The sequence below is a fragment of the Lineus longissimus genome, chromosome 5 (genome assembly GCF_910592395.1).
Source record: "Lineus longissimus chromosome 5, tnLinLong1.2, whole genome shotgun sequence".
Classification (NCBI taxonomy): Eukaryota; Metazoa; Nemertea; class Pilidiophora; order Heteronemertea; family Lineidae; genus Lineus; species Lineus longissimus.
The window spans coordinates 2,829,636-2,851,568 of NC_088312.1; the positions used below are offsets into that span (position 1 = coordinate 2,829,636).

The following is a 21,933-nucleotide window of genomic DNA, read 5'->3' on the forward strand; positions in this document are numbered from 1 at the left end:
TTCGCTTCTTGAAAGGTTTGTTTTGCTTTTGGCAGAGTCCCAGTGAACCCGCCACAACAGGATAAACAGTCTGATGTTAACTGCTTTCCTTTCTTAAAAGGTTTTGAAAATATATGCAAGTTGCTGGCCAGGAGTTTCCGGACCTGGCAGTGAAAATATTCCTGCCTTCTGGTTGTGACTTTGTCCTTGAAGGTTCAACCACAGAAGCTCTCTCAGCTGTGAATTTCAATCACAACTGGGAACACATTCTGCTCACCAACCCTATTATTGAATGAACAGGAAGAATGGAGGACAAAATGTTTTAGGATTAGGTTTACATGGTGGGAGGCCACTTTAACTTAGAAACTGGAATGCTGGAACAACGTGATTTTGGTGCTAATGGAACAGGGTCAAAGATCCAACAAAAAACATGTGTCTCAGAATCCAAAATCTATTCCCCATTCAATACGGTCGCATTGACAAGGCACCCTGAATGTCACTGTTATGCAGAATGTATAAGAATTCCTGAGGAGAACCATATTTGAGACACGGCACTGACAAACTGCTGAAAACACATCAAAGCCAAGACTTCTTTACATTGACAAGATTGATTTAACCAATCCTGTACTTTGTATTTTATTCCGAAAGTACAGAAAATTTGTTGCAATGACAGGGCTTCCTTGACAGGAAGTAGTGGTACATTTTCAAAGCCCACAAAAATACACTTTTGTGAAATGTTCGCAAGGCCGGGTAAAGACCCTTTAACAATGGCTTGTGAAACTTTTACAGTCATCATTGTTCTGGCACAGTGCAGACTTGGAATGCCACCATCATCAGCCAATTGCTCGCTCTATAAGACTATTCAATGACACTGGTATCCACTGTTCTCCCGTGAACATAAACACCACCCTCCTATCAATATAAATGCTGACTTTTCCAAATCGATAAACCTGTCGGGCTTCTTGTGTTCTGTTTGGTATTGGTGCGAATAGGATGTTATTCTCCATGGCCTTTTTCTCGATGAGTTCCTTGAAGCTATGTGGAATAGTTGTGGCAGTATCTGAGACTTTCATAGTGGGGGTTGGGCTGCTTGTGGTGGGCTGAAAAATAAGAGGTTATATTAGTTTATACCTGTTAGTGAAGTACAATGTATCTATTTAAAGGTAGAGGCATGTAGAGTCCGGAAATGAACGCTGACTTCGAACTTCAATGGACAAGACAAGTGCAAGTAATGTGACCCTAGCAACTTTACATCAAAGACACAAGGATGCCATAATCCTTTGGCTAGCAGACGTAGCATACTGTATAATGGTGAGACATTCCCAATTAACGAGCAAATCAGGGAGGCTTTACCTCACGCTCTCTCTTTTCTGTCGGTTCAAAGTCCCTTCGCCTTTCTTGATGTGTAAGATATGCAACATTTTCGCGGGCGCCAGGCTGGTAGTGGCCAGTCACTGCCCTGTTCATCATGCTCAGTGCTTGATTGAACTGATCTGCAAAAGAAAATATAGTGAGTTAAACCAGTGTTGGGTAAAATGAATATTGATAGTCGACGTTGCCATTAAAAACCTACTCCATTGGTTTCTCTGGTTTATTAATTCAAACAAATCCACATCACTGTATTTTTTTCTCAAATACCCAAAATGTTAGAAATAAAAGATCAAGGAGCAACCTTTAATAGACTGATTCACAAAAAACTCTTCCGGCATCATCGACTTCCATCCCATGTACCATTTGGTCACCTCATCATAGTTGGGATTACTGTTTAACCATGACGATAGCACCTGTAACCATTTCGGGAAGAATGTTTTCTCCAACATCACAATCATATTGTGATTGGGAATAATCTCTCTCCACGACATCACCCAATTCCAAGGATCTACAAGAAATAATGAAAATTACTTTAAAACATTAGACAATATAATGCCACAATTACAATGAAGTGAGAGGTATTTTAGAATAAACTGACACATGGTGTCACTAATTTTATGGGAAAGACGTAACCTCAACAGACACTGAACTCTTACCTAGATGCTGTTGATGAGGATTAATCACAAACTCCTGCATACAGAGATGTAGCTTTGAGAGGATGTGCTTCAGGACAAAGGCCTCCACATGTCCCTTCTTGAACACGTTTAGCCACGGCTGGAGGATGAGCTTCGCAGAAGGATCGGAGGGATGCCAGTTGATCAATGCTGTACCAAGTTTTTGCCGTATTGGAGCATACAATGGTTCTAATCTCTCACCTGAAAATATGTGACTTATGATTAGGAACAGTGAGAGGAAAACCCATTAAATCTTTTCTGAGGTAACCAACTAACTAAACCAGCCAACTTTCTTGTGAAGGGATCTAGCCTCCATGATCTAATGAGAGTTAATGGGTGATATGAATAAAGACTAGCAAATGCTTTTACTCCGGTTTTGTACAGGAAGGCCTAGTGTAAATGTACATGGAGTTTTAGATAAAAGCATTTGCTAGTCTTTATTCATATCACCCATTCACAAAGATCTGAAATCATGAATATGACCGTGGTTGAAACTTACCCATCAGAGGCAACCACGGATGAAGCCAGGAATGAATAGGAACAGTGTCACTGGTAGGATTCCAGTTTTCAACTTCAGACTGGAGCCGGGGGTAGACCAACAGGTCCAAGATGTTATCCATGATCCAAGGTGACAGGATCGGTAGCCAATTCTCCAATAACTCTATCACTGGATCACATGTACGTACATTCCAGGAGCTGAAAATGATTTAAAGGTCATTAGGCCTAGTAGAGGAACAACCTGGACATGTGATTTAAGTGACCAGGAGGATAATACCTCATCCTCGCACAAGAGTGGATTACAATATACTCTGCTTTCAATATATCAAACCCCTGGTGAAAAGGGTACCCTTCAGATGCATTGTGGAATGAAACTGCAATGAAACCGCCCAATCTCATCTGATTCTAGGAATTTCATCAACGCTGTACGAACAACATCCACACATGCACACAGGGATAACCCGTCTAGTCCCCTAACTGATTCCAAACTCACCCGACAGCTCTTCTCACATATGGCATCCAGATATCCCAGACGAGTTTGTCATAGGCGTCCATGTCATTTTCATTGCTTTTCAATGACCTGTTGCCATCATGGAGGATGTCTTTCCAGCTCTTCATGGTCTCCAAACCCCAGGTTGAATCAATCAATGGGCTGTAGGCTTCAAAGTGTTTCTTCATCTAAAAGATACACAGCTGATGAATGCTTTGATGAAAATCATCACAAGTTCTTATTTAATGGTTTTATAAAAAACATAAAAGGATCCCAGAGCTAGCATCAAGGCTAGGGATGCGAGCAGTAAATGTTACATAAATGTTTAACATAATGATTTTATCATAGGACGATGCATCAAGGAAGTGTTCGTCAATATTCAGGGCTGCGAAAATATAAGGGGTCTACAGTACTCAATATAGCAAGACTGACCACTACAAAGCATCCAAGTCAAAGCATTTTTGAAACTTTCACTTACCAATGGAGTTATCATGGCAATAGCCAAATTAGAAAGTTCAAATAGTTTATATTCCTCATAGTAAGCGTCTTGAAGTTCAATGAATGTTTTGGCACATTCTGACAAAGTAAGAGGATTCTCTGCACCTTCTTTCAGTCTGGCTTCACAGCTCTCAATCATGTCACAGATCTTTTGCAGCTTGTCAATTTGTTTGCTTTCTTGTGCTAATACTTCAGTCAGCTTCTCTTGTTCAAATGTTAGATTGACAGCCAAATCTTTACTGTGTTTTAATCTGAAAATAAGGATGTTACTCTTAAACCTTTGAGGGTCAGGCAGGGTTCCAGAAAATCCACAATTTATCTAAAACCAATTAAGCAATCAGCACACAACATCAGAACCAATCAATCAAAATTGCTAAAACTGATGACAATTTCATTGACTCTCAGGCACATTGGGAACACTGCCTATTCAAATGCACTCAGAACACAACTGAATTTTAAATTTCACTTTGATAAGAACTCAGGCCCTTACAAAAAATCTTTGAAAGGCTTTTGAGGAAGGTCAATAACATACCTCCTATCATTCGTGATGATCTCTTCTTCGGCCATATCTACCAGCATGTTCAAATTATGCATCAATTCCGGCATGTCAAACGCTCGCCTCTTCTCTGGTAAACTATCATAGATATCCTCATCATCATCGGGTCTATCATGTCGCTGTGCCAGGGCTGAGTAGCTGGACAGCACTCGCTTTTCTTTTCCTGTCATATCAATGACTTTGACCTTGGAAAGTTCACTTGGAACCACATGTTTCTTCTTACGTATCCCTCCTGAGGCAATTACTTCATCTGCAGTCACATAGTTATATTTTGGTTTCTTTTTCCTATCCTGCAAAGAAAACACAAAATAAACAACTTCAATAAAGTTTTTTGCCAATTCGTATCTGGTTGATCAAATGACCTGTGCCAACAATCAAATGTACCTTAAAAAACAGACCCAAGAAAAGAGCTTGAGATCACATTATAGAGGCCTATAAGGCCAAAGGCATGATCTGATGAAAACTACAGACTTTACTTACATCAGTTTTTTTCCATTGTCTGAGTTTTTCTTTAAATTCCACCTCCTCCTGTTCATCTTGATCAACAATCTGCGTACGCTGAGACTTTGTCCTTTCCGACCCATAGAATCCAACTGCAGCTTTGCCTTTTCTTGTCTGGGCCTCCACAGGATTCACAATACCTTGGAGGTTCTTTCCAAGGCCCCTACCATGGACATGGCCCATCTGTAAAGTAATTTGTAAGAACTTTGTAACATAACATCTTTCCGGCATCAGTGCACCAATACTTGAGAACGTCTAGGGCAAGGTCAGGATTTACAATCTTTAACATAGTGAGATGATTTGTACCAACATGTACCATCTATTCTTAGACCTGTTGTGGATTTCATTATGTGCAAGAGTTGGACTTGTTTGGTAAAAGATAGGATCAAAAATGAATACGGCAAGATTATACATCTTTGACAGAACAAGCAACAAGAGATGCAATATGTATATTATTCTAAAGGCACACTGATACAGCATGGATAAGTAGCTTTGATAAGCAAGGCAAGTAGCACTCACCTTGCCGAGAAGTTTGGCTCCAATACCCTTCGTATGTTTTTCCCATGTCCCCAACTTTCTGGAAATAAAAACAGAGAAGTTTACAATGTAACTAATTTCAATTCGGCTCCGCCGAGAGTGAGACAGCACATTTTTTCGCCATTACAGCCGCAGACCAACAGGTGAGCACAGGTAATTGAAAACTATCACCCGTCTTTTTATTCCTGGATGAAGGCCTTGGAGCAAAGCAAGAACTGCTGAGTCAGAGTGATGCAGTGGTAAGAGCAGTGTGTAATTCAAATTAACACCAATGCCTGCTGCATCTGTGGTTGAGGCTGCACAACTTACCTGTCTCCCTTGTATAAACCAGGGTCATAATTCCTAGCTGCTCCTGGGATAGTTGCTGCACCTGATGGCTGTGGCTTTACCCCAAATCCAACTCTTCCTCCACCGTCATCCGATTCCTACAAAAGATTTAAAACAAGTTAATTTTATCATGACATGTCCAATGTTGCCCTCCACTAAATTAACTCTGCCCTCTATCAATTCATAGGACTGGATTCTTACTTTTACAATTGATAAAATGGACTGCTGAGTGCTTTAACATAACTTTTCTAAAAAAGAGGGAGAGCTGTCAGTAAATACTTTTACATCGAATCAGAGTAAAATGACCATACAGAACTAGTTCCTTTGTCATCTTTATATGACTCTTCATCTTCATTATTCCCAGCTTTGGATCCTGAAGGCTTCTCTTCCCCTTTGATACCGCCGCTGACAAAACCAACGGGAGCTGAGTAATCCTTCTTTCCACGCCTATTTCCAAAAGTTGGTCTCCCCTCGTCATCACTGTCCTCATCAGCCCAAATACCTGAAAACACCAAAAGATTTTTCAACATTGCCTTCTCCTGCATGCAAACAGATAGTTGAGAAACAATGTCCGTTATGTCAGCTTACTACTTCCCTTTGATAGACCACAGCAGCATACCTGGCAATGACACTGAAGTATATCTTTGTCACTCTAGTACTACATATTGATATTGTCTTGCAAAAACGTCTACGACTTATAATGACACGACGTGTCTGTGTGATGCCTCACCATAAATCGCTTGTTTTTTTGACTGGCGGTGTCTTTTTCTGTATGGGTTGAGTTCATCGTCAAGATCCCGATCAGTGATCTCAAACTGCTCCATTTCAGGTGACGACATTGTGTAAACAACTTTGGCTCCTGTCCGGAAAAAGAACTGTTTAGTGCGGTCCGACAACCAATTAGTAGTGTATTTTGTGTTAACTTTATGGTCACAACGTCGTATCTGAGGAGTAAGTAGAACCTTTATTGAATGAATAGACTCTGATTTTGGTGTGCTTTATCATTCGAACATTTTTAAGGCGCCAGATAACATGAGGAACACATAAAAACAAGTCAAAGTTCCATGGTGATTAAGACGCCAGTCCGTCCACCATATTTGTTTTTGAGGTTCAATGAAAATATGGAATTGTCTGGCACAACGTAGACCAATACTTCGTCCCCAAAAAGCAATCTTGACACTAGAGGCGCTGATTTCGTTCTTCCCAGCTGCAGCACACCATAGGCTTTGTCGAAGATCTTCTTGTACAGCCTGGAAATAATGTTCAGATTATTAGATTTCCTTCCAATACATTGTCAGCAAGACTTACCTTTCACTTGGACAATCGCAACGTGAATTAAGACTATAGAGAGCTGCCACTTAAGTTTTCCTGGCGATAGATCTATGGTCCATCAGAATAGCACCACTGGGTAGCATACTAATGCTGCCAATCACAAACGTATGTTGGATCAAACACCCACAAAGGGTCTCCTAGTTATCATGATCATTATACATTATCAAATAATAACATGTCGCCTTCTTTTCGGTGAAACCGAGACTGAATTATTCACATTGTGTTCAACTGCGTTCATTTCGCAGTCAATTCATTAGAACTACCAACGTATGCCTTAGAGGGGGCAGAATGGTACTGTTTAGACAAGAAGTCTCATCAACAGCCTCAAAGAATATTGGATAGAACGTCACTGTACTGGGTCCCAGTGATGAATATTGTCATAAAGACATATGATATTGTTCTGGGACTTATGTAAGATTAGTTTTCTCTGACAAACCCAAGACTGAAGAATTAACACATTGTGTTTAACCTGCTTTCATTTCGCAGTCAATTCATTAGTTACCAATGTATGCCTTAGAGGGGGCAGAATGGTACTGTTTAGACAAGAAGCCTCACCAACAGCCTCAAAGAATATTGGATAGAACGTCACTGTACTGGGTCCCAGTAATAAATATTGCCATAAAGACATATGATATTGTTCTGGGACTTATGTAAGATTAATTCTCTCCGCCAAACCCAAGACTGAAGGATTGAAATCTTGTGTTTATCGGCTAACAAATGCAAACACTTCCAAATGGACCCCCTACAAGAGACGAGTGGCTCTTCTTCTCTCCGACTTTGACACCCTATACGAACATATCAATAGATCAGCCAGCGGTCCTTGGTGTCGCCGCGTGGGTTACGTCCAGTGAAATTGTTTGCAAAGGTCAGGGAACCACGATCTGACATCCATAACCAGCGTATCCCCTTTTCATGCCAGTTATAGTCGGGTGCTACACCACAGTCGGGATAGTGGCCGCCAAATGAATAGTTGTTGAAACTGTTTTGTTCACCTCATCTTACATAATTAGACAGACCTTCATGAGTTCAATGGAGATTTCCACATCACAGGATAGAACCGAAGTGATGGCATCACGCAGATTTAACATGACTTGGACGTGCGCCTTTAGTTTCTTTGAGCAAATGGTATTTGATTAGGGATAGCAATTAAAATTGCCGTTGAACATGTACATGAAGTACAGTGATATACATAATTCACACATTTCTGACTTGAAGTTTCAAAATGCGCAGTTCATCCCGTCTTGATAGTATGACTTTATTTCTATGATAAAAACCCTTTGAAACCAATTCATACCTTTATCAGGAATAGAAACTGTGCCTTACCTTCTGCTGCAGCCGTATGGATTTGTTTCGGAAAATTTGAAAGCATTTTTACGTTTGAAATCGGAGAAAGTGTTCCCGCGATGTTCTCCGCAGCTCACACACCAACCGACTGGCGTTCAAATCAACCGCGACCGATCATGACCAAAGACAATACATTTTACGTCACAGCATCCGGGCATGCACATATACTTCTCTCCCCCTTGAGCCAGGCCGGCGAGCAGTTACCTGCTCAGAGGTCTTTTGTTCTGTCAATGGATCAATATGAGAGGCATTGTTAGAAATATGACAGGCATTGTCAAAATGTGGGCTTGGCTTTAGCATACATACTTGTACGTTTGCCGAGCTGTGGAAATGCATAAGGCAGGTTCCGTAAGCCAAAGGACGATGTAAATGCATATTTTTATCAACGATTTTGTTTATATCATTTCCCCAATTCCTCCTACAACCACGTATAAAAGATAGTTCAGTGTCGCGTAAATCAATTAGCAGATAGAGGACTTGATGACTCGACAGACACTCGTACCATGTAGTTCGTCGTTCGTATAGGGCGCTCAGTTTCGAAACCTGCAAACATTCGAAACAGAATACTATTGCCAACTTTGATAGCATGATGGGGGGGGGGGGTCCATAAGAGACACGTCTCCTTGCCTGTGGCGTCTTTGTAGAGTTGTCCATTAAACACTTAATTCACTCTTGCCAGACTGAGCAGTCCTTCTCGATGCATCAGTGCCATAGCAACAGCTGATAACAAGTCTTTAACAGAGTGCAGCCTCGACACACAAACAGCGGAGACGGTCATCAGATACTTCGAGAAGGACTTTGTGACGATGCGATCCAAAAGCAAACGAGGACTGACGACGAATTCGAGGGCTTCTTTCCAAAATTACACTGTGTACAGATTGATCAAAAAAGTATTTTATGTAGATATTGATGTCTTTTTGGTGGCACGTTCTGCATGCGAGATTCACCAGTCTTCTAAGATGACTGTGGTCCCAAGTAGTACTCAAGTTGTGCTTAAAGAGTTGTCGTCTCGGGTATATATTGGGTACTACCAGTCATGAGATCAGATAACCAGCTGGCAGAGGTTGGTTCTTCCTTTGTCCGTCCTTGTGAGATGATTACCATGGTACAATCAAATCAGTCTTGTATCACCCATGTAGAACGCAAGTGTAATGTTGTCGTGTACAGATAAAGGACCCTTTGAAGTGTCAATGTCTTCCAAACCTGACCAGATAACCATCTGGAATGGAAGAGGTTGGTTGTTACGCTGTACTGTCGTCTCCAAAGTTTATTCTTCCAGGCCCAACTCTGGTCCCCGAAGTTGCTGTTTGGCTGCTTGTATAGTGGGATTTCTGCTCAGGCATCATGCTGGAGCATTTTAACCCCCCCCCCCCCCCCCCTCAATAAGTCCTTCCGAGACGCTTTAAAGGACCACAGTACACAATATTGGTTTTAGTTCTTCAATTTGCCGCTAGGGTTCCGTCGTTGGATGTCAGCTTATCGGCCGCGTCGGAAGGAGTGCAATCGCTATACGTATCTCATGTTCAAATTAAAATCTTAAAGTCAACTAGGTCCCCTACCATCAAAACATATAAATATTACTAGGTATTGGCTATTTATTATGAATTTGATCATTATTGATTGTTCAGATTTCATTGTCGTGCTTCTAAATAAACACTTCTAGGATAAAACAGAAGTAAGTGGCTGACATCGGCTTCGTTGGTTTGTTCAACTGAACTTGCCAGGGTGTCCCAAAAAAGTTGAGTGAGAAATGTTCATAAGTCCTTTGAATTTGATTGATAATTGATTGCCTTCCCAGTTGGCGCTTTCACATTTTCTGAGTTAGGCAATTTCGCACAATCTCCACTCGGTCCCACTGTGTGACCACCATAGGCCCCTGAAATGCTAATTAGCGGGATTATCGGGCTAAACATTAAACAATGGGATTAGCTTATAGCTAATCCCGCTAATTAGCATTAAGGGGCCTATGGTGTGACAGAGGTTTTTGGATACACAGGAACCAATGTGAACTGAAAACCTGCCTCTATAGTCTATATTACATGTATTTAAACTGATTGTTATTTTCCAGCTGCAGCCGTTCAACAGTCAAAACATGTCGAAGAGAAAGAAGGCCCCACCTAAAAAGGTGGATGAAGAGAAACGGAATCGCCTGACATGGAACATGGGAGATGGTGACAGAAGTCTTCAGATCATTGAAGATGAGGACCCATCATTGATATTTGAGCTACAAAATGACAGAACTGTCCGCGGATGGGATAGTCTGCTTGTACCAAACAGCAGTAATGGTTATAGCTCTGTGGCTCCTTCAGCTACCAGTATAAATGCAGCAGCTGTTCCTGTTCGTTCAAAGCAAGTTACAGAAAAAACACCTTTGGCACATGTGGAAGACACCAAAACTACGACCAACATGGATGAAGACAGTCAAGACCCAGTGTCATTGACACTAGTACTGGAACCAAAGAAAGTTTATGAAAACTACTTGGTGTATGAGGATGATGAACATTTGAAGCAGGCCTTAAAGAGTTGCCATGCCATGCTGGAGGTTCATTCATCAAATAGTAGTAATTGGCAGTGCAAAGTTGGTAGCTTCAAGATTTCTCTGTTGCAGCCAAATGGTGTGGAGTCGAGAATTGGTCAGTGCATTAGTGTCCCCGATGTTGAGAAGTTCTGGATGTATGGAAGTGAGATCCCTGGCTGTAACATTCTTTATTATGAATTAAGCGCTCAACAGGATCAGGAGAACACTGGGTTTGTTTGGAAAAAGAAAAATCCTTTTCTGAACAGAGTGCCACCGAAGTGCCAGAGGAAAGTCCTATATTACCTTGCTGACACACAACTGCCATACGAAATCCTAGAGATTGTACACAGTACCCCAAATCAGAAACATTTTCGATTTGTTTGCGATGGTAATTTGGACAAGTCTGGTGAGGTCGAGGTTACCATCTACTTGCAAGAGGCTGGTGTGTCTTCAGTGCAGCATCCAAGTGAACCACCTAGCAGGAGCCGAGCTGTACAGGACACTTACAAGCTTGTGCAAGCCCTCATGTCCTACTTCCATGGTCTTGAACCACCAGGTATGTCATTATTCCATTTCACAGTTTGGTTGCTGAAAAACTTTGTGAAACTCATAAATTTTATCTTCTATTATGCTGCATATGTTTATGTAGCATTGTTATTGATGAAGACTGGATCTGGAATGGTACCCTGTGGCACTTTATTCAAGCAGCAATCAATTCGAGTCTCTCGTATAATCTGTAGGAGAAACAGCTGTTAGTGGTGTATTGACTAAGCATGTTGAATATTCCAAAACTCCTGGAAAATGATATTTTTCTTTTCAGTTACTGACTTCACGGGCAAACGATTCAGTCGAAAGCACGACATCAAAGACTTCTTCAGAAACATCAAAGAGATCCATGAGAAGACCCCTCCTGAACTCCGCCTTGATGTTCAGCATCCTACTTTAAAACCAGTGCTTCGTCCTTATCAGAAACAAGGTGTCCTGTGGATGCTGCAGAATGAGAGGTGCGCCAGATTGTAGGTCAAAACTTTACAATGTTACTCTATGTGGCCGAATGATAACACCTGCTGCCAGGTTGTCCCAAAAAGACATGATCATACATTGGAATAGCTCTCTTCGGCTCTTCATATGCAGTGTCTGTCCTCCACTCACTCATTCATGCTTGCAATTTGATGTTTTGAGTCGACATGTATGTCAACTGAGCCACGACATCCCTCCAGGCATTGCAGTCCTGAGCCATCTATGTTACATGTAGGACCTCTCTTGTGACTCCAGCACTTTCTGCAGTGCAAGGTACAACATCCATCCAGCGTGTCCAGCATCGTTCCCACCAGGCTTCAGTCCTTCACATGTTTTATTTGGTATTCAGTATAAGATATTTTGTGATGCAGGTATAATGATGAGGAAAAGGTTGAGGATGAGAAGAAGGAAGCTGTGGTTCACCAGCTGTATGAAGAGGTGACCATGAGGGATGGACAGCATCTTTATTACAACAAGAGTGGTGGAATGTAAGTATTGTAAACCATGACAACGTTACTGATGAACAAGAGATGCCAGTTGCGTCAGCATGTACCTACACTAATATTATCATTTCCTTCCAGCTTTCTTAAGGAAAAGCCAAAGTCTATTATGAATCCCCCTGGTGGTCTCCTTGCTGATGAGATGGGCCTCGGAAAGACCGTGGAGGTGTTAGCCTGTATGTTACTTAATCCAAGAAAAGACCTCAACGAACCTGGGTCACCTTGTGCTGTCAAAACGTGGGTCAAGGATCGAGTGATATTGCCGAAAAAAGAGGTATGAATATTCATTTCGATTTGGAATCGTGTTGGCTGTAGATCTTTCAATCTGCAACATTAAGTTAAAAAGCTTGATTTATAAAGGCTAAGAGTACTGAAGAGTGCAGAGAATGGGAGGGGTACCATTTGTTTGTACAAGAGAAAGCCATTCAGCAGCTTCATACATTGTACTATCAAAAACTCTGAACTGTAGTTGTAGCAGTGCTTTGAAGCTCTTAAAAACCCTATGCTTTCTTTAATCATAAAATATGGAAGTGTAAGTGGCTACGATGTTCTGCAGGCTAGTTAAAGAGTTTCACTTTTCTCCAGGTCGCACCAAAGGCTGAAGATGCCAAGGCCAGAGATCCTTTGGATGTCGATACTTGCGATGTGCCACAAACGACGCGTCCGGAGATGACACCAATACCAGTCCCATTGATGAATAATGATGTCACCCCTACGAGTTCTCTTCTACCAGGGGATGGATCCTTTTTGACAAAAGAGGTGAAGGAGAAAAACCTGCCTGCTTCTGGCTATGATGTAGGCTTGTTCAAGGATTCTAGTCTTGTAAGTGGCGATGTTGAAGTTACAACAAAACAGACAACGGTCAACAGAAAGCTGAGTGAAGATATTGTGCAGGTTGATATAGATGCAATAGACGACGGCAATAAAAGTACTAGTGTTCCTTCACCCTTAGTTATACAGTTGGGACCAACTACAGACTTTGGAAGTATCGGTGGAACGAGTATTCTGAAACAAAGTGCTAGTGTGATGAAGAGTCACGATGGAGTTTCTGCTAGCTCCTCTGCCCAGGATCCCAAAGATAACTTTTCTACCTCAGGTGAATGCTCTAGTTGTGGTATTGTGTCATCAGATAAAGGAATGAAGACACAATCTCCACAAATAGAAAAACCGATAAAAGATGATTTGGGAGACGGATCAGACAAACCAAAAGGTAAATCTGGCGATGATGACACGATACCTTTGGGTGACTCAATGACCGAGTACAATCTTGGCGTCTTTGAAGATGGAATGAATGAATCTAGTCGTTGGGACTTTTGGCTCAAAAGGAAGCAGGTTGTACTTGAAAGACCTAAAAAGTTAGGAGTGTGTGAAAAGGTGGACATCGCTTTTGATAATACCTTGAATGATGCTCAATCTCTAGACTCTAGCAATGGATTTGTCAGTAGCGTTTATGATATTCCATCTAATTCTGTTGCTATGGATTCATCTGGATCATCATGTGTTCATGGTATGGGCTCGTCAGCGATCAAACAGAATGCATCCAAATTGACAGTGCTGGAATCAGGTGCTCCGGATCAGAAACAGGGTAGTAATATGTCTTCAGAGTCGAGTGGTCAGACTATTCCAAGTCAGAGTGAGAAGTGTGAGAGTGCTCAAGCAGAATCAGTTCAGGGTGTACAGGGTTTAAATTCTAGTCTTTGTGCTGGGGAAATGTGTGTGGGAAATAATCAGGGTGGTCGGAAACGGAGAAAGAAGAAAGTTAGATCAAAGTCAATGCCGCATGTTCTTGTGGCTACCACAGGTAACAATGACGAATCTATCACTGAGGGATTGGACAAAGACTGTGATGGTTTGAAGACTGAATCTCATAAATCTGTGATAAGTTCAGAATTGCAAAAAGGTGTCTCTACTGGTTTGGTGGCAGACGTTGTGAATGGTAGGAAGGGTAAAAGGAAACTACCTGGCGGGACCAAAAAAGGAGTGCTCAAGGCAACAAGGTTTGAATACTTTGCTCCAGTCGACGAGTTACCATCTCCGAAGAAAGGCTTCTCTCAAAAGGCAGAACAGAAGGAATTCTTTGAGTGTGTGTGTGGTCAAAAGGCAACAGACTTTGATACAAAATTACGGGTACAGTGCAACAGGTGTGGACTCTGGCAACATGCAGTATGTGTGGGATATGATGTGGAGGATCCTACTCGTGGAGATTACAAGTGCCCACATTGCCATGTGATATCTGTAAGTATGAATGTAACTGAGCAGAATTCTGATCCATGCATTGATGGTGTTGTTTTATATTTACCGTGTAGGCCGAAGACAACCATAAGATATGCTTTCAGGACCGCATTCCCTGTCGTTTTTTCACAAGTACCAGTAGCACATGTGGCAAATACATTTCCTTTTTAAGCAGAGCCAGGCCCTATTGTTTTTAGCTGTATCCTGTTCTGCTGTGCCTTTTCAGATTTCTAGCTAAAACACTCGGTTGTGCTTAGTCTGCCCTTAAAGCCACCTGAGCAATTATATTGTATAAATGACACTGATTACCTTATTTCAGCCACCTGTCCCATCAGGAGCAACCCTCATCATTTCCCCGAATGCCATCTGCCACCAGTGGGTCGAAGAAATCCACAAACACATAAATGAGGAGAAGTTAAAAGTCTTTGTCTATGGCGGTGTCTACAAGCACCGATTTATTCAGCCGCAGACCCTGGCCAATCATGATATTGTTATCACAACATACGAGACACTTAGCAAGGAGATCAATTATGTTGACTTGCCTCACAGCAATAGTAAGTGAGACACATTCTTATATTGCAGAATGGAGGAGTACAGCAAAGTGGGTTTTTCTTTCCATTTTGTATCTTTTTCTTCGAAGTGCATCTGCTCTCTGCCTCTGTTTGCAGTTTTAAGCTGGTAAATTCTTGTAAGAAAGTGGAGCAAAAAGTCACTTTACTTTGTGAAAAACTTGATAAATGAAATCAATGCCTGCCTATGGCCATTTAAACGAAAATGACAAATTTCAGGTGAGAAAGGGAGGCGGTTACGCCATCCGAAGAGATTCATGGCAATCCCGAGCCCGATCGTTGCTGTCAAATGGTGGCGCATCTGTTTAGACGAGGCTCAGATGGTCGAGAGTACTACAACCAGAACAGCAGAGATGGCATTGCGGCTAAGTGCTGTTAATAAGTGGTGTGTTACTGGGACACCTATACATCATGATTTGGCTGGTGAGTGTGATGCAATGTGCAATTCCTTATGAGAAGCTATGTTGAGGAGGTAGGTTTTGTTATCAACAGTACATGAAACTTGAAAAAGAAAATTTAACATGTCAGAAACCTGAAGTAAACTCATAAAATGGAGTAGTGTGGAGTTCTGAGTATCTTTGGTCATGATTAAGAATTAAGAGGCCAAGAGTGCCATCTGATACCTTTGATTTCTTAGTTATATCAGGACCTAACCTTTTCGAATATTTTCAGACTTGTATGGCCTGCTACTTTTCCTTGGTGTTGACCCATACTGGGTGAAACACTGGTGGGATACACTACTCTACAACCCCTACTGCTATGGTCAGAAGGAGCCCATGCATCAAGCAATCGCTAAAGTCTTGTGGAGGACGTCCAAGGTCGATGTTATCGAACAGCTTGGCCTCCCTACCCAATCGGAGAAGATACACTGGCTGAAGTTCTCGCCTATCGAAGAACATTTCTATCGTCAACAGTACGAACACCATTACAAGCAAGCAACGAATGTAAGGATTTTTCACTTATTATCATTACACTGGATGCAGATCCATCAGACATGCTTTGAGAACCTCACCTTACTTGTTGATTTCTCATTCTTTTTCGTGTTTGGCCCCATTTTGATATTATTTTTATTTCTCAACTTGCAATTTTTACAGATGCTGATGAAATGGAGTGATAATCGTAAAAAGTTGAGTTCTCTGGACAGGCACACTCTGCATTGGGTGAGTTTCCTCTGTAGCCATTCAGGGCCGAGACATTTCCAAGTGTTGGAGAATTTCCGTTTTTTCTCTCCGAAAAACCTTAAATTTTGACGGCTGAAGTCGAATGATTGATGCCTCTGCTCTCTGTAGAACCTGAACTTTCGAAATCAGATAAAAAATAAGCATATTTTGGCAAGTATGAAGGGCAGTTCCGCATGTAATATGTTTCAGTTTCAGTTTCATTCTAATCTCATGTTTTCTCTTCAGCTTCTTCACCCCCTTGTCAGTCTACGCCAAGCCTGCTGCCATCCACAAGCTGTTAGGGGAGCTTTCCTCAATGTCAACAAAACGTGAGTGTACTGTAAAAATCACTGTGAAGCACCAGGCACCTGCCATTCTTTGTAACCCTGGATTCGTCCAGGTTGTATGTGCTGATATTGGACATCGGTGCCCTTAATAGCATTCCGCGACGATGACGTCACTGCAGCTGCTGCCCTCTATTTCCCCATCGCTGAATTACAGGCAATGTCGGACAAACATGCGGTTTCGTAATGGATTCAGGCTTTCTAACTAGGGCAGTTAGATTCAATCTGGCACATGTCCGAGTGTTGAAAATACTACATAATTGTTCTGAATATTCCTCTCTCTGACTCTATGGTATCATTCATGCTAAAAACAATGCAGGGTCAAAGATAATTGACTATGAAATAAGCTCAAATGCGTAGAAATAAGTGGCGATGTCCGACTGTCACGTGACTAAAACGTCATCAATATCTTATGCAAATGACCTTGTGAGCTATAAATAGTAACTTCGTGGAATGCTATTGAATTCCTTGAGCAAATTCTCCAGTTTGAAGAATAATTTGTTTATTTGTTCCAGCACGATGACAATGGAGGAGATCCTCACTCAGCTCACCAAGAAATCCAAGACTGAATGTGAAGAGAGCCACAGGCAGATGGTAGCTGCCATGAATGGGATGGCTGCTATTCACATAATCGAGGAGGAGGTAGTTAACGTATACATGTATATAGATGCAGATTCTCTGTGTGTTCAGGCTCTGGGTCATGTTTGAACAGCCCCTTTCCATACCGTGCTTAGCCTCTTCACTTTAACACACTCTATTTCTGTCCGGTCCGTCCTTTCGTATGCAAGAATAGCCTGCTAGGATGCAGTGCACTACGATGTAGGCTGTAATGCACAGCGCTATGTCATTGTCGCAAAATGATGCAGTACCGCATGCGAAAACGTCCAGTAGTGAATTGGTTTAAATAGGTCTCCAAAAAATCGCTGTGGTTCTAGCTATGTAGTTGACCCAACATAAGCAGTTGATGTACCATGTACATGCCATCTACATGGATTGATTAAAAGTCTCCTGCCCCATTGATCATGGCTTTGATTACAGTATGTAGAGGCCGTAGAAGTCTACCGTGATGTCCTTAGAGCCGTCGTTGAAGATGAAAACAAAATCAGAACAGATAAGATCCAACAACTCCATACCTTACACAACTTGGATGAAATCCTTTCACTCGGAGTCGCGGACGTTGGAAGGACGCTGAGAGATGACCACCTCAAGCAACAGTGTAAAGAGATCAAGGAAGAATATCTTGCGAAGGCTGTGGCTAGTGTTGTGGTGGCTCATGAAGCCCTGGAGTCAGTCCAAAAGGACATACGGGAAGTGTCGGCCGAGGTTGGTTTTCTTTTCCCTTCCCGCTCTCAGAAAAGGTGTGTTAACCTTTCATTGCCTGTAGTAATGGTAGCCCGGCAAGTTCAGGGGAAAAAAGTTTCTTCCGTAAAAAGTATCTATAACACCTTGTGAAGATAGATGGTGGCAAGATGTAGACCAACTTTTTGATTGAATACGTTTAAAGTGGCTGCTTAAAAGTGTTGAACCAGAACTAGAATTTGATTTGGTTGTGACATATTTTCAGCTTGAAGGTGGTGTGAACTGGTGGGCTGATGTCATCCAGTATGCCCTTGCTGCCGACCTTGATGACGTTCTTGTGGACAGAGTCCGATCAGAGCTCCAGAACACCAGCAGCCTTGGCAGGGGCAGCCTAGCATATAAGTAAGTTCATCTTCACACACACTGCAGGTGACGCATTCCAGCTCCCTTGTTTTATCTATAAAATATTGGCTTCATAGAAAATGTACCTACAAGATTTCAGTGCATGCTTTTGAATATTAGAAGATGAGATAAAATTTCAGCCAAAGCTAAGAGAATCATCTGGCAACATTTTTATTTTCAGATTTCGCAATGTTAATGGAATGGAATATGTGTTGAACATCCTGTTGGAGCAACTGGAGGAAGCCCATGACAACCTGACTGTTTCTCTGACAGATTTGGATGAGGAGCCGACCCCTAACAATGTCGAGGAAGCTGTCATCTGCTGCCTCAGGCCTGCAAGGGAAGTCAGGAAGACGTAAGTCTTTATCAATTATCATAATCATCATCTTCATCATCATCATAATCGTCTGTTTGGAAATCAGGTGCTTGGTCCATAAGATCTCGGAAGGCTACTTGCTATCTCTGCGCAAATCTCTCTGCTCAGCAATGTGTTGTTATCAGTACAATGCTTGAAGTCAGTTTACCCTAATTTTTTCATGTGCAACCAGTGCGCGGTTCTAAATTTTCTCATTTGTTCACATACAATTTCTTATAGGTGCTGTTTCTGCAAGGCAGATGAACTATTCTCAGTCTACGAGTCAAAGTTGTTCTTGTTCAAGGAACAGTAAGTATCCTGGTTTGACAGAAAGAGCAGATGTGGCAGTTTGTGATTAAACTAGCTGATACTGCCAACTTTGTTTATACTGCTACAAGAGCAATACACCCTTGTATCACTGTCTATGAGCATTGGGCATTGCATTCGATAACTATGCAATAGGCATAGCCCTTATAACTTTAGACCACTACCCCAAACCTTAGTCCTGATGGTTGATGGAGAATATTCAACATTTTTTGCTTATTTTCTCAGGCAAGTATGTGCCAATGTTCAGGAAGATGGCAAGTACAGCGTGACCACCAAGCGCCAGGGGACCTGGGCTGACAGCGAGTTGGAGAAGGCCATCAAGATTCTGGCGTCGTTCTCAAGACATATTGCTGGTAAGATATACAACATGCACATGCATATATCCCATCTTTTTGAGTTTATCATATCACCAAGTTTTTCTTTGTCCCAAACTCCTGACAATCTTATTGTTTTCTCTTTTAGCTGATGCCAGCCTTTCAGAATATGGTAGCATCCACATAAAAGTCTTCGATGCGTTGAAGAAGGAATTCAAATGTCTTAGAAACAAGTGGTTATACCTTCGTGAGCGGATCTCTGCTATTGACGAGCTTAATATGGCCACGACTCGATACCGCTTGAGACTGCCGGGAGAGGAACGATCTAATCCTCCGCAGCCAAATGTGCTGCACCCAGTTGAGGTCAGTTGGATTGAAAAGATTTGTCGTTTGAGTTTCAGTGGTCTGCTGGACTTTGTTATGGTCTGTCTTCTGCTCTTTCTGAGTGCAGTGAGCCCAGCTCTTCAAACGTGATGACCTTAAGGGGATCAGACCAGTATGCCATTCACAATGAAAGGGTTTACAAGACTTACCCTTCATTTTCAGGTTGACCTAACCAAGAGCAAGCTCAGTGCTGACAAGGCGATTGCAGAGAGTGAACTGAGGAAGAAGCTTGGCCAGCTGATCTACTTGAGGAACTTGGAGAAGGCCCATGATCATTTGGAGGGTGGCTCCAATCCTGAAGCATGTCCAATCTGTCAGAAAGAGCTGGGAGATGAGGTGAGTTACGGTGTGTTTGATTTTTCACCAGAAACTTGGTCATTTCCCTGTTTCATTAACATTATTTCCTAAATGAAACCATGTTTATCTTCCCCTTTCAGTGGAGTGTGATGCGCTGTGGGCACTTCTTCTGCATGGACTGCATCCACATCATGCTCAACGACTACAGCTCTGGCTTGCGACGAAAGTCCCTGAAATGTGCTATATGTCGTAACATTTCCCTCCACAGTGAGATATCCTATGTGAGTTTGAAGAAGACTTCTAATACAGAGGAGGGAGAGGAGTGCTTTCAAGTCAAGGTGAGGGTTTTGAAATGTATCTATGACATGGTCTTCTTATTGCAACCTGCACAGAGATTTGGGCAGGAAGAAGATTACTTCAATCACAAGTTTTTCAGAAAATTTGAACAAAACTAACATCTGTTTTGCCTACTTTATTCCTATTATCAGTTTTTCTCATTTTTCTTCAGGGAGACCATTCCACAAAAGTGACCGCTGTAGTTCGATGTCTCAAACAGATTCAACTCAATGACCCTGGAGCAAAGGCCCTTGTGTTCTCTACAGTAAGTTAAATTTTGTGAGAGAAAGCTGCCTCAGTTGTCACCCGACCTACACATGGCATAGTAACTTAGTAGGCCTAGAGAATTATTGCTGGTAGTGCAAAATGTCTAACTTTGTGAAAATCAAATTCTTCTGTCATCGCCATTTAAAGGTTACTTTAAAGGTATTTGTCACCAAAATTTATGAAAACACTTCGATTTCTTGTTAAGTTTACTATAAAACATCTTCAAATTTCTTCTAGTGGCAAGAGGTTCTGAACGTCATCGCCGAAGGCCTACGCCAGAACAACATTGGTTTCAAGTCCCTTCATGCTCAGAACAAATTCCAGGCAAACCTGCACAGTTTTCGTAGTGACGACGATGTGTCTGTTCTCTTGCTGCCCGTCCACTCTGGGGCGAATGGTCTCAACTTGATCGAGGCCACTCATATACTCCTTGTAGAACCTGTCCTAAATCAAGCTCAGGAACTCCAAGCTATTGGCAGGATTCACAGGATTGGACAAACAAAGTAAGTTTAAATTTGAAATCCAATAATTTGCTCACTACTTGGACCCCAGGTTATCCGGCACAAGTGACATCTATAAAAATAAAAGCTTAGAAAAACAATTTTTTTGGGCTCCACTGCAGTTATACCTTTATTCTCCTTCAATGTTTTCCCATCTGATTTTTCAGACCAACGTTCGTCCACCGCTTCATTGTAAAGGCTACGATTGAAGAGAAAATGCATAGTATGTTGAAATCCATCCAGTTGCCGATCGATAGTAACAACGATGAGGAAAGTAATCTGACCATTGGGGACTTGTGGTCCCTGTTCTCAAGGAGGGGCATCGAGCGAGACGAGGAAAGAGAGGGTAGTGACGGTGCTGCTAGGATTAGCAGACCTGAGCCTAGTGGCGAATCTAGCAATCATTCTTTGCCTGATGATGAGGAACAATCACCAGGCCCTGCAGAAGAAATTCAAGCAAATTTGGTTTTTGAAAGGGAACAACCAACAGAATTGGATCGCATTGACGAACAGGCCATTGACACAATTCCGTGGGTTGGTGAGCACGTGACTATTTGAGCTGTGTTGGCATGACTTTCGAGACTTTGCACAGCTTTATTGATTTGATTGACAGTGTCAAAGTCAGTTGGAACAGGCTGAACTATTCTGCAATGCGCTTCCTCCTCTGAGCCTTGCAGTGCTATGTAAAACATGATAGTGATGAAAATGATAAACGTAATACATGTAATAATGATTTTACCTGGAAACCTTGGCATTGATCTTTTTGATGAAACATGATCATTCCTGATATGATTCAATATCGATGTGCAATAAATAACAATCAAGAATTAAAGTCCCATCTTTTCTCGTCTTTTTAATGTTTTATTTTAGACCCAATAAATGTTATTGTATCCAGAAAGCATGATGTAAATGGCGGCCTCCGTGGACCAGTGCTAATTTTGGCGGGAATGGCCTAGTGGTCATGCGACCTAAAATCTGCTTGGAAATGTCTTGACTTTTGGC

The 21,933-nt window shown here is 41.9% G+C and overlaps 2 protein-coding genes across 2 annotated transcripts; one reads left to right on the top strand and one right to left on the bottom strand.

Moving 5' to 3' along the window:
- Positions 1 to 599: 599 nt before the first annotated feature.
- On the bottom strand, positions 600 to 6,545 carry LOC135488479 (tuftelin-interacting protein 11-like). The gene is made up of 13 exons (XM_064773105.1): positions 6,162 to 6,545; positions 5,743 to 5,933; positions 5,414 to 5,529; positions 5,087 to 5,144; positions 4,547 to 4,750; positions 4,043 to 4,356; positions 3,491 to 3,761; positions 3,016 to 3,200; positions 2,524 to 2,720; positions 2,007 to 2,225; positions 1,652 to 1,858; positions 1,333 to 1,472; positions 600 to 1,079 (listed from the first exon to the last, which is right to left on the bottom strand). The coding sequence occupies exons 1-13, from the start codon at positions 6,268 to 6,270 to the stop codon at positions 813 to 815; spliced, it is 2,478 nt and encodes an 825-aa protein (XP_064629175.1). The 5' UTR covers positions 6,271 to 6,545; the 3' UTR covers positions 600 to 812.
- Positions 6,546 to 9,727: 3,182 nt separating this feature from the next.
- LOC135488338 (E3 ubiquitin-protein ligase SHPRH-like) lies at positions 9,728 to 21,750 on the top strand. The gene is made up of 23 exons (XM_064772911.1): positions 9,728 to 9,782; positions 10,176 to 11,181; positions 11,446 to 11,629; positions 12,017 to 12,133; positions 12,227 to 12,419; positions 12,731 to 14,380; positions 14,697 to 14,931; positions 15,166 to 15,369; positions 15,619 to 15,890; positions 16,041 to 16,106; positions 16,353 to 16,435; positions 16,966 to 17,092; positions 17,489 to 17,773; positions 18,015 to 18,151; positions 18,333 to 18,506; positions 18,747 to 18,815; positions 19,059 to 19,186; positions 19,296 to 19,510; positions 19,694 to 19,867; positions 19,969 to 20,166; positions 20,337 to 20,429; positions 20,669 to 20,934; positions 21,099 to 21,750. The coding sequence occupies exons 2-23, from the start codon at positions 10,200 to 10,202 to the stop codon at positions 21,487 to 21,489; spliced, it is 6,243 nt and encodes a 2,080-aa protein (XP_064628981.1). The 5' UTR covers positions 9,728 to 9,782; positions 10,176 to 10,199; the 3' UTR covers positions 21,490 to 21,750.
- Positions 21,751 to 21,933: the final 183 nt, after the last annotated feature.

Excerpts from the sequence above, each read along its gene's own strand:
- LOC135488338 (XM_064772911.1), top strand. The coding sequence starts at position 10,200 with ATGTCGAAGAGAAAGAAGGCCCCACCTAAAAAGGTGGATGAAGAGAAA. Across the intron at positions 17,774-18,014 it reads TACGGGAAGTGTCGGCCGAG|CTTGAAGGTGGTGTGAACTG; the intron begins GTTGGTTTTCTT and ends ACATATTTTCAG. Across the intron at positions 20,167-20,336 it reads AGGAGTGCTTTCAAGTCAAG|GGAGACCATTCCACAAAAGT; the intron begins GTGAGGGTTTTG and ends ATTTTTCTTCAG.
- LOC135488479 (XM_064773105.1), bottom strand. The coding sequence starts at position 6,270 with ATGTCGTCACCTGAAATGGAGCAGTTTGAGATCACTGATCGGGATCTT. Across the intron at positions 5,934-6,161 it reads AAAAAAACAAGCGATTTATG|GTATTTGGGCTGATGAGGAC; the intron begins GTGAGGCATCAC and ends TGGTGTTTTCAG. Across the intron at positions 2,226-2,523 it reads TCCGTGGTTGCCTCTGATGG|GTGAGAGATTAGAACCATTG; the intron begins GTAAGTTTCAAC and ends ACATATTTTCAG.